This window comes from Magallana gigas, chromosome 6, assembly GCF_963853765.1.
Source record: "Magallana gigas chromosome 6, xbMagGiga1.1, whole genome shotgun sequence".
In the NCBI taxonomy this organism is placed as follows: Eukaryota; Metazoa; Mollusca; class Bivalvia; order Ostreida; family Ostreidae; genus Magallana; species Magallana gigas.
This window is the reverse complement of record NC_088858.1, coordinates 18,783,085-18,795,592: the sequence shown is the minus strand read 5'-3', so window position 1 is coordinate 18,795,592 and position 12,508 is coordinate 18,783,085. Positions and strand designations below refer to the sequence as shown.

At 31.4% G+C, this 12,508-nt stretch overlaps 1 protein-coding gene across 1 annotated transcript; it reads right to left on the bottom strand.

The window, feature by feature from the left end:
• Positions 1-831: 831 nt before the first annotated feature.
• On the bottom strand, positions 832-10,771 carry LOC105344994 (uncharacterized). The gene is made up of 15 exons (XM_034471169.2): positions 10,659-10,771; positions 10,066-10,188; positions 9,809-9,922; positions 9,588-9,659; positions 9,093-9,208; positions 7,921-8,004; positions 7,520-7,612; positions 7,257-7,370; positions 4,696-4,906; positions 3,875-4,021; positions 3,534-3,619; positions 2,983-3,053; positions 2,804-2,895; positions 1,308-1,662; positions 832-1,217 (listed from the first exon to the last, which is right to left on the bottom strand). The coding sequence occupies exons 1-12, from the start codon at positions 10,690-10,692 to the stop codon at positions 3,048-3,050; spliced, it is 1,200 nt and encodes a 399-aa protein (XP_034327060.2). The 5' UTR covers positions 10,693-10,771; the 3' UTR covers positions 832-1,217; positions 1,308-1,662; positions 2,804-2,895; positions 2,983-3,047.
• Positions 10,772-12,508: the final 1,737 nt, after the last annotated feature.

Below are 12,508 nucleotides of genomic sequence, written 5' to 3'. Positions count from 1 at the left end.
TCTAACCAAGGTGCCATTTCTTTTGTTTAAAACATAAGCGGGGGTAAATGCATTGCACAATACAGGACTATAATGACTTATTTTCAAGATTGACAATTCAAACTTTCAAAATAGATAAGAAACACGTTTAACATTAGTAATGTATATTTATTTACTAGATTGCATTTGTGGATAGATTTCAACCAATTATGGTGCAATAATGTTTAAATTGTTTTTGAGAAAAAAAAAGTTGTGAAACACCAATAATAATTCAATATTCTTTATTACCTCCCCTTGAAATTGGACCTTTTCCGTCATTGTAACAAAGGACTGCGAACGATAGCAATGTCTAGCCGCCTAACTAAACGTCATCTTTTTTTTATTATTGTCTAATTTAATTTAATTTTTCATTATAATGTAATGTTTATGTATATTTTCATTAAATATAAATGATTTTTTCAAACAAAGAGTGATAACAATTTATTTTGGGTTAAAATTGCTCATTTCATAACAGAAACTAACGGAAAACGGATTTTTTTTTTATAAAACATCTTTCCTCTCCGTGAAACAAAAATTCCTTTTGATGGGTTTTATATATTGTTTTTAGCATATTTATACCAAAGGGTTTGTTGTTTCACATGGGGGGGGGGGGGCATATGTCTACAGATCAAAATACATACGAAAAAAGCAATTTGTTTTGTAACGTTTCAAAATATGATAAACAAATAAATTAAAATGAAAATTTACTTCAATATCCAACGTAAACATATGATTATTAAGTTTTTATGCACATATCGGCCGCTGAATAATATTTTCCTCACTCATAGAGACCGATTTCAATGAAAGTTCAATGAAAGTTTAAGACTCCGCGTTAGCATAACTTTTGTTTAAAAATAAATAATTTCATTACAAATTTTATTTTGATATAAATTGATTATGATTTGATTATACTTTTTAGTAGAAAACTTGGTTTTTGAATATCTGACCGAAATTCCGATATATTTGGATGTAAAATGTAGGCGGGAAACGGGTTTAGCGTTCACAGTTCTTTGAATCCCCTATACACAATGAATATATAGGAATGTTAAACTCATGCGAGCTAAAAACCACGTTATAACTGTTATGATATGATATCTTTGGTGGCGTCGTAAAGTACAATTCAGCTGAGGCGTCTTATTTCGTGAAACTCTCGGTTACATATGTTAATCTGAATCATTTTGGAGAAAACCACTCTATACCTTTAAAGAAGTACAAAAATGTCTGTCAAAGTCGAACATAAACTTAAATTGATCAATTTTCAAATGCTGAAAGTTGTTCAATATACTTACAAATCTTCGTTTATGTTCACAAGAACAGTCCCCTTTCTATTTTTCTTAAAAGCATTTTGTATTTTTTCGTTTTCTGATTTTGGAAAGGAAATCCATCTTCCTTGTTTTGTTTTCCATTCCCAAAAAGACGAGTTTGGGCTGGTGTTTGAATCTGTGTTCCAGTGTCCTTCAGAAGAAGACCCTTTCTTAGTTTGAATTGTCCGACTGTTTATCACAGCTTCATCTGAGGGTTTATTTTTTTCTGTGATGTTTTTACAAGTTTTAACCTGTTTTTCACTTTTCTTTCGAATATCGGTGTCTATGGCCCTTGCACTGTAGGAGGTCACTTTGACTGTCCAATCTCTGTTTATGATACCTAAAATAAACTCAGTATATAAAGTTTAACTATTTAAAAGTTGTCTGCCTTAAATGTAAAAGGTGTTAAGAAAGTTTGTTCCGTGATTAAGTTTATCCTAAATTCATTATGATAAACAAATCATATGCAAGTTTTTGAATTTTAATAACCAGACAGACATTCTTTGTTTTGAATTTTTTTTTCTGTTTGGCATTTAATGAATTCAAGAGATCAAATGTTTCTGAGGTATCTTTTAATGCTCGTTAAGGACGGAGGCGAAACTAGTTCGTGTATGTCGGGCGCAAATCCTTAACTACAGGACTCACTGTCCAGAATGCTCGAGCGATTTTCTATGTAATTTAGGGCTGGGGATTGCTTTCAAAATAAAGTTTGGTTAATTATCTTAACACTTACTCTGTGTTACGAAGGCAATGTGGGGTGTCGCCCAATCTTGAACAATCGTAGCGTGTTTTGGATATTGAACCAACTTTCATTGATGGTAACCTAACAACAAAACTTTATGATTAACGCGATGACTTCAATTTTTCTATAGTCAGCTTTCCATACTTGTGTAGCAAGAAACCTTCATCACTTGCATATGGTGTTTTTGTTTCTCAGTTAATTCGATACACAAGGGCATGCTCTTCGTATGAACAGTTTCTAAAGCGAGGCAAGCTACTGACAAACAAGTTAATAAAACAGGACTATCAACAGTCTCGTGTGAAGTTGTCTTTTGTAAGTTCTATGGTCGATACAATGACCTTGTCAGCAAATACAATCTTCCACTGGGCCGAACGCTAACTGACGTTTTTTATACTAATTGTTAGCTATAGACCATAAGTATTCACCTTATTGTCTACGGACTTTTTATTTGTTTATTTTGGGTTTTTTTTTATTACGACAAAGAGCACACGGCGGGTGACCGGTCAGCAGAGGATGCTCACTCCTCCTAGACACCTGATCCTACCTTATCTTTTCTTATCTTTTATCTTATCTTTATCTTTTTAGAGGTCCGTGTTGCTGTGCTTTGAAATTGTATTTCGTTTTATGGATTTTTGAGAAGGTTGACAGTTTCTTATTGTCATTTTTTATTACAAAAAAAACTAAATTTTTAACACCCTTTATATATCCTAGCAGCATGTTTATTGCAATTCAGACTAACCATCATTCGATGCAATCGTTTTTGAATTCTCCTTCTGCCAACTACTCTGTCGTTCTTTGAATGTTCCCATTATACTATTGTCAAAAGGGTCACTGAAAAATATCAGGATTAGCTGTAGAATATGTATATAAGTCGATGTAAGCTAAATTATTCGTTTTCAAAAAATATTAGTGGAATACCAAATGGAAACGTCATATTTCCCGTCATATCCGAATCTGTAGTTGCTTTTGGTACCATTAAGCCATCATACCTGCACACATTTTCAAATAACAACTAAGACATGTAAAACCTATGAATAAATAAGTATTATTATAATGATTTTCGCAGACTAGATTCAAAATAAAATATCCTTGAGCTGTACATTTGTAGTAGTCATAACATAATGATAAGGGGCCATATATAGATATGCTTAAAAATCGAGACAGCCCGAGCGCATTTTACACGACTGATTGACCAAATATTTGGCAGGTTAAATTTGCTTGTATTTGCACAAACATAACGTTGTTCCATGGAGTTGATCTTGATAAATACGTTCGTTGTTTTTGTTGTAGTGCTAGTATTATTGTTAAATATTACTTGATTTAATATTCATAAATTCAATGCACTTATTTTGCTGTGACTGAACTAAGGTTTTTTTGGGGGGGGGGTTTTTTTTTTGGTTTTTTTTTTTTTAATTTTTACACCATTGCTTGCAAAATACATGGCGTCAGATCTTAAAATATTTCATTACATGAACAGTGCTGTTTTTGTTCACTCTGTACACCGAACCAATATTATTCTTTCCTCCATCTTGATCAAGCCACTTCCAATCAGGACCTGGTTTAACATATCAAAGAAATATTAAAATAGTGTACAGTTACGCAAACATTGTCTATTTTTAGAAGTTTTGGAATTTCAATCTAGCTCGAAGCATTTTGAATTCAATAAGTTTTTATTGTCTTTTCAATAAAGTAAATAAACCTAACGTAATAGGGAAACGCATATCGGGTCACTGTGATGTACAAAATTATAATACATTTGTTAGATTAATATATCTCCATATGTCAATCATCATAAATCATGACAGATAACCTCTTCCAACAAGACAGCCAACAGCAATGTTCTCTCTCTGTAGTATTCTGGGTTCATCACACACTACAACATTTGATTGATGATGATTTGTATCAAAGTGATATGGAAATATCATGTCTGTATCCCATTCCACAGATATGTTTAGATCTGTAACAGTAGACAAATCAAAAGTAATATTCAAACTGTTTATATATTAAGAAAATGAGTACTTCCAATTTGGCATTTATTGGACAGAGTATTTTTTTTTTCATGATTAATTTGTTTATAACAATATGAAGGCATCAATATCTAAAATGATTACTCATTTTACATACAACAATAATAAAGTTTGATATTTTGTATCTTGGTCACTTTTTGAAGTGCAATAGATAATTTATTGTTGACATGAATGATACTTGGAATTGTCCGACGTTTTTTTTTTATTTCCCACTGAAACATTTATAATTCACAGAACACTGGATGATTTGAAGTACTATGGGGTCAACGTTATCGAAGAAAAAAGTGTCTATGATTTTAAAATACAACTTAATCATAAATAATACATTTTTTATCATATATATTCTAAATCCATGTAAAGTGTAAGGCAGCATTTCTGATATCTGATAACTCAAAAACCCGTTTTTTATTCCTTTGGATAATACATGTTCGTAGATTTTGTTATGAAGTCCGTGGTGTAGATTTTCCCAATACAATAGTAACATTTAACTTGTGTCAGATAACACTTCAAGCTGCCAGTTTGTATCAATGCATTCTCGCGCTTTAAAACTTGTCTGGGTTCTTTACATTCTAAAAAAAAAATCAGATTTATACGTTGTACTTACGAGCGTCACTGTGACCAATGACCGTCCCGCAAACATTGGAATCCTGACCAGTGTACAAAAATGGCCAATTTGGACCTTTTCGAACACGTGTTCCGATAATGGGTAATCTGGGATCCCCTTCAGCATGTAACTCACTTTCAATTGAATCCTCCATTTGGTAGGAATTCATCTCATAAGCATGTCTATTTGTTAATATCTCATAAATATCCTCCTGGATAAGGGAAATATTAAAGGTCAATATTAAAGCAATCTAGAAAATGGGCAGTGGTTTGTGGGTAAAACTGTTTCATTTATATAAACAAAACGTTTTATAATTGTGATTTTTTTGGCAAAATGATACTAAAAAGTTGCTTCATCTTAGTGGTTATACAAACAGATGAAGTACCCTATAAGACAACACCAGTTATGCAAATGAAATCTAAACTCATTGATTTTTATTCTAATGTTTTGGCAATTTCAATATAGTTCGTAATAGCGAGCGAAGTGTCGCTTGCATAGCGAGCTCCAAAGACGAAGGGTACGAATGGAAGAAATTCGAATTGAAATCTGCACATTTTTCAAAGAAATTTTTATGAGGCCACGTGAAAGAGTTCTACATGTACATATCCCAATAATTCTTTCCGGTGCATAGCAACATGCTGTAACAAGAAGCGTTTCTAAGGAACTTTCTTACCTGTTTATATACATATCGTATGTACATGTACTTATTTCATTCAACAAAAAAGATCCATTAAAACACTAAAGAAAGCAATATATATGCTTACGATAAAAAAAACCTTTTTGAACTTTTGCTGACTTGACGTCATTCCTTCCCCAAATTTATCCGACAATTAACGAAAACTGTCGAGAGCAAAAGAAAGTTAAGTATGACCTCACAGTGATCTGGCACTATTACGTCCTGCGATAAATTTTGTTTTGATATTTGTTTTGCTAAATAATACATAATTATGCAAGTGCCATACTTAATTTACAGCCATATTGATCCAATGGTATGTGCATACGTTATGTTGGCCTTGATGACAAATAAAAATTACATATTTAAAAATTCTAATTATTATTAGAACTATGTTCAGTCATGTCATTTAGTAAAAAGAAATAGAACAAAAAAGAGAAAAAAAAACCTGTTAAAATATCTTTTTGTTAGTTGCATATATGGTCAAACCTTAAAATAATATTGGATATCACACACTAAAATGGGTAATGGCACAATTCTACGACACATATATAACATAGAAAAAATTAAAAAGGAAATTAAAAACAAAATATGTTACAGAGAAAAATAATTATAACTCATATTAAAACAAGATATAAAATGGGAAACAACACAGACAAGCAGTTTTTGTTTCCTGATTTCAATGATTTTTATTAAAAAGTAAAGGAATGATAAAACGTGATTGTATTTGCATACAAAACTGAAAACGGCTTTGTATACATCAAAACAATTTAATAAGTCTATTTTACATTTAATTAATGCTCAGTGGTATATAGTTGTTTAAGTGTATTATATAGCCTGGGGCGGGACACTTGGAATAAGTGTTTGATAACTTCAGGTTCCTTGCGGAAGTAAAAGTTTTCGAGACATAGCCATAGTTTTTAGGTTAAGGAAAGTCCAATGGTTGCATTGAACAATGATAAGTGATGTGTAGTTCCTTATGCGCTCGCTCGAACGGTCACATCGTAAAACATATTATTAAATTTTCCCTTTTACATTTACATGTAAATGATAGAACTATACAAATTTTGATAGTACTTGTGAGTTTATCCAAGTTAACAAGCTCATCAAAGAAAACCATAGTCTTGTGGTTTCAAATATCTCGGACATGAAGTTTGAAGAATGTGACGAAAATTTGAAAACAACTGTCATTGTATATATCAAGACTAAAGTTATAAACATAAATCAAAGTACTGAAGTACTGACGGGAGTTGATTTTATCGATTATCATTTATTTTAAAATCAACTTACCTTGCGTGGCAATTAGTTTCTAGTCTGTATGTTGTGTAATATTTAAAGATAGATTTCAAACTATGTATTAGTAATCGAAACAATTTTAAAAATTGTATGGATCCAAGCACTATTGATATCAAACTCGAGTCTCGTTCAACCTGACGCTCAGCTGTCTCCGTTAATCTCCGACAAGCAAGAGAGTCTCTCTGTTTGTCGGAGATTTACGGAGACAGCCGAGCTTTTGGTTGAACGAGACTATATTCAACTTTGGCGTAGGAATACATGAGACTACATAAATATCTAAATTGTTCGTATTATATAAAATCTTACTATTTTCAAAGTGTTTATAGATAAGTTTCCTTGAAAAACAGTGCTTCAGCATACATTACATCGAATTTTTGTATTATATTCAAGAACTAAGACTTGTCAGCGGTGATGATTTGTGCTTAGGTCCAAACACTGTTTCAGTTTCGGTTTGCCAGAGTGACTGCATAGGATAGTTGATTAAAATCAACTCCCAAAAAGGTTTGAATAGTTTTATCTTCAGAAAAGCTGTTCATGGCTTTTTTAAATTGTTAAAAGGGTGGATATTCCTTTGAAAAATTATCATGTTTACTATATCTTTCTCTGATGTAATTTGAGATCCCATTCTTGTCTTCACAGCAGTTCTTACGTCATTGACCGTATAATATGTTGTTGGAACACTGCCAATTGTTTCTGAAGCAATAACCTTTAAAGATAGCAATATTGACATTGTCATTTACTGTAAGAATACAATAAACATTAAAGGCTTTTTTGATTTTGTCTTTCTCTTTGTCAGTCTTTCTTTCTCTCTGTCACTTAATGAGAGTGTAATACATGTATATAAAGTATTTTTACCACATTGGTCGAGTATCTTCCGTATTGTGCCGCCTCATCAACATTCAAAAGCTTTCCAATTTTTGATGCATATGCTATTGATGCTAAGAAACACTGTAATAAAGAAGAAACATGTTGATGATATTCATTAACAAAACTGATGTATTAGTAATTATGTGTGTGATATTTATTATCTGCTCTATTAGATTATTTATACTGTGTGGCTATTACCAATCTTATATATATATATATATATTTTGATTCTTGGAATTGATATTAAATTTAACACACATATGCAAAATATCTTAACAAAATATTTTCCTGTTTCCGTTGATTTCATCAAAGCGTGCACATATATGAAAACTGTAATTTAAAAATAAAATCTGTTTTAAATCTCGGATTCTTTTTAACATATAACATACCGTGTCTGGTCTACTACCAACTGGAACACATATAAGAGGTTGCTTTTCGCAATTTTGCTCAAACATGCGAACAATATTCGTTTTCTGTAAAATTATTTAAATATTCGCTGATTAATATATACATCTACAAACATGTAAACAAGCAATATATACTAACGTAAAACAAATAAAAATGAAGGAAGACGGACCTTATTCGCTTTGCGGAGAAATATTGCGTATCTAACATAAGGGATTGCCACGAACATCGAATTCTCAATATCGATCACGTCACAATAAATAAAACTCAAGGAAAGTCGCTTATGACGAAATGTATAGCTGTTCTACGTCATCAATGCACACTTTATATTTTGTAAGTAGTGGCTGATCTTGTTATAAGTTCACATGCTAAAATACGCTTTTCAACAGTATTTAACCTGAACACATTTCTTTACAGGATGCTACAGTACAGTAGTGATATCTTTATTAAATCAAGTTATATTTAACCATCTATATAGATTATTTAATAGAGTTTGAGCCAGTGAACAAATAATTTACATTCCGATTTGCATCAATACTCTACTGAAAATAGAGTCAAACCGTTTCTGTGCTTAAGATTAAAAAATGTTTTGCACACTATAATTGATGTTTTGTTTCATAACAAAACTCAAAATGGTGAACATAACCTTTTTCCTAAAGTTTGCATAATACATTTCATGAAAAATTGAGAGAAAAAATAAAGACTCTCTGCACTTGTGCATATACCCCCGTAAAAACAAGGTTGATGATATGGTAATTTTTGTAATTATATTAATTCAAAATTATCATATATGTATCATATCTCAATTTTGATACAAAACCTATTGCAAAAATTATTTAAAATTGTTTTCTCTCACAAGAGCGCTTGTCCCATTATGTTTAATTGAGATAGAGAACTAATACATTTTTTCTGTAAAAGCCCATTTCTAAAAATCTACTTTAACCTTTATGTTATGTTTTAATTGATTTTAATATATCTATGGTAAGTCTAAGTCATGTAAAATTTCATGAAAATCATTATTGTAGAGGTGAATTGGGTCCGTCGTCCTAAGAGTTAACGTAAGGAAAAAAAACCTAAAAACCAAATACATTCAACAAAAACTATGAAAATGGAAAAACAGTTCATTCTTCACATGATACAAAATGTTAAAATATACTTCGTATCTGCAATCTTCGCTGTGCCTTGCTCTGTCATTACTGGATACATTCCCACTAGATATTATAACTAAATTTGGACTGATGGAGAAAGGCCCAATCATACATCCAACCATTCCTATCAATAATTCAAATATAATAAAGTTTGTCATTGGATTGATTTGTTTCAATTTTTCCAAGCTTATAAATGTTTCATTGATATTAAGTAAATCAGCAACAAAAATAAATCTTGTATTAGCAAAGCTTTAAAAAAATATATTGATTTATTGTAAAGCTTTTAAAAATATATTGATTTATTGTCTACTGTGATTTTTTGATTGTACCATATATTATCAGTTAAGCTTTTTAGGTATTGATAATGCAGAATAACTTGTACTGTATATGTGACAATAAAAATATATTAACATCACAAAAGCTCTACCCGTCCAAAACAAAAAATATGTAATAAAAAACCCTAAACGCTAAAACAAGAGCAAGTACTATGGAGATTAGTTTACCTGGTACAAAAACGGATAACGCTAATTGCAGTGCTTTTCCTAACTGTGAAGGTCCCTCGCATACAATGTCATCTAAATCAATTTAAGAAAAAATATGTTTAAATTGCTGCAAAAGTAAATGTTTAGACAACATGATGTAAAAAGGCATATTTTTTTCATGTTCTTATATGTAGAATATTACAAAGAGATATTATGTCATTTGTTATGCGTTTTGTGCTTACCTAGAATGTGCAAAAGGGCTTTGTTGTCATTGGAATAATGTTGTAGAACCTTTACATCTCTTCCAAAAGTAATGACAGCAACAAAATGATCCACTATTGACTGGTTTAAGTACTCTAATATATATATATATATATATATATATATATATATATATATATATATATATGACGATTGCAAACATGAGTAAGATATTTGAATAAATCTTCTAGGCAATGGGGACATTAAAAAGTTTTATAATCAGCAAAAACGATTTTACCTTGAATTATCGATACAAAAGCCTTTTTCAATTGAGCAAAGCCCTCTCCTCTCATGCTGCTCGACGTATCAAGGACAAAGACCACATGAATTCTATTCTGTCTTTGTTCCACGTCATCAAACCCTAAATTAAGATTATATTTATTCCTTATAAATCACTTGCCATCCTTAAGAGTTGCAGCTAAAAATAACTTTTGATACTAAACCAGCATTTCAAATATATTACATTTGATAAATGGCGAACGACATGGGCAATTAAAATTTTCATTTTTTTGGAACACACAATCCGTTCATCGGTACACAATAAAGTACATTTGTCAAAAAAAAATCTAAAATAAAAAACTAGCACCGCATATAAAACTCCAAGGGAAACTAAAAAGGCTAACGCATATTTCTAAGGCTATAGTAAGATAAGAAAAGCTACTTCGATTCATCAAGGATCTAGCTGAATAAATATTTAACAATAAGTAGTACAAATCTTGCGTCAAATCTGGTTCTCAGTAGTAATGATAATAATAATGATAATAATAGTGATACAAGTAATAATAATAAAACAAATATTTAATAATTCATTTTTGTTGTTAGTATACTCACTAAAAAGAGCCTCTTTGTTAAGCAATTTATCCATCACATTTCATGTATGTCAAACAACAGAAATTCCAAAATAACAATGCTAGATTGTATTATTTCCGTCTATCAGTCTTATTGATATGTCGTTTACGCATGCCAAGAAACAATCGGCAAACACTTCCGGGTCACAGGTCAGTCAAAACTAAAACAACATCGATGTTACACTTGTAACAACGGGCATCTAATTTGCAATTCAATAATAGTGTATTTATCGATTTAAATATGTATGGCGATATTGTAAAAAAAACCCTGCTTTTACACATCGATTAAAGAGGACAGATTTAATTCACTTTATTAATGGTCTATTTTTTTTTGGGGGGGGGGGGGGCTAACAAGTATTGTTTTGCCTCGGACTAGAATGTCTCGACGTCATTGGATGAATCGCGTCACGTGGTTGCCTCATAAATTTCTTTACAGGGCACGCGTCAAAATTTAAACGGCAACATGGCGGACGTAACGTTATTTGAGCTGATTTTTTACACAAACGTTCAACCATACCTTTAATTTTAAGCCCCAAAATGATTAGAGTGATCCCCCTTTGCCCGTGACGTAATATTATGATTATGATCGAGGTTTGCACAAACAACTGACGATGAAGGTAAAAAATAGAGAATTAAGCTATGAATTTATTCGTTATATATTATCTTTTGTTTGTTTACAAATCAAAATGTAGATCCTTGGCAAAACAAAACACTTATTAGGTTTGTTACTGACTGTTTACAGAAATTTGTGGGGTCGGTAAAGTCCATAGAAGGCGAGGCGGAGCCGAGCCTTCTATGGACTTTACCGACACCACAAATTTCTGTAAACAGTCAGTAACGAACCTAATAAGTAATAGTGTGACAGATGTGGGTGTACGTGCATGCAAATTGACTTCGACGTCATGAATATGGTGTATGAATTCGCATGTTTAAACGTTTAGCATGGTGCATACTTAGATCTCTTATACACTGATTTATCTCTTAACTATTTTTTCGATCGATAACTCACACCTGCAAATGTGTTCCGAATGATTTCTTTATCGTCGCTAACTACATTGTATGTAATAAATCCAAAGTTGCTCTAATGAAAGTGTATGAGACTTCCCCGATATTTGTTAATTTCCTTTGAGTGGAGTATGAGTATTTGGATATTTATATTCGGAACAATGTTATCGGTCTTCTTTTAATCATTCCTCATAAGGTTAAAAATATATATACACAAGTTAAGCCTTTTAAAAAACCTTAGCGTCTTAAGCGCAAACTCTAAACAGCAATTAGTTATCAAAGAAAATTTAATTCTTTTTTCTATATCAATGTCGCCTCACTCTCCATGTGGAACGTTTTTATGTGTGCCGTAAACGTGGGTACCTAAAATTGAGGAATGTGTCCCACCTGCTTCTTAGATGGGGTTGATAGTAGGGAAAAGAGATATCAGGAAGGATCGTATTATTTTAATAAAATCAAAGTTACTACCACAGAATACTGCATCTTGTTTTACTGATATTAGTCATACCGTATCAATTTTTCGCATTTTTTATTCGCATAAACAATACCAAAAGAAAAAAAAACAATTCGATAGATATTATAGAATATTGCTTTCAACTAGTTGTACTGAAAAATATTGCCTGAATTTCATTCATAGCAATTTTTTATTGCTTTACTGTTTTTTCACTTTTTAAGATTTAAAATCTACGAAAATTGTCGTACCATGCTTTAAAAAAACCAATGTAAATGGGTGTCTGATAAGTATAAAAGCAAAGGATATCGTGCCATTTTAAGGAAAATTATGCATAGAATAGTATAGTATGTTTCACAATTGATGCTTTTGCTAAT

Coding starts and splice junctions, on each gene's coding strand:
- LOC105344994 (XM_034471169.2), bottom strand. CDS start 10,692: ATGGATAAATTGCTTAACAAAGAGGCTCTTTTTA. Junction 10,189..10,658: donor TAACAAAGAGGCTCTTTTTA/GTGAGTATACTA, acceptor ATCTTAATTTAG/GGTTTGATGACGTGGAACAA. Junction 9,209..9,587: donor GTTATCCGTTTTTGTACCAG/GTAAACTAATCT, acceptor AATTATTGATAG/GAATGGTTGGATGTATGATT.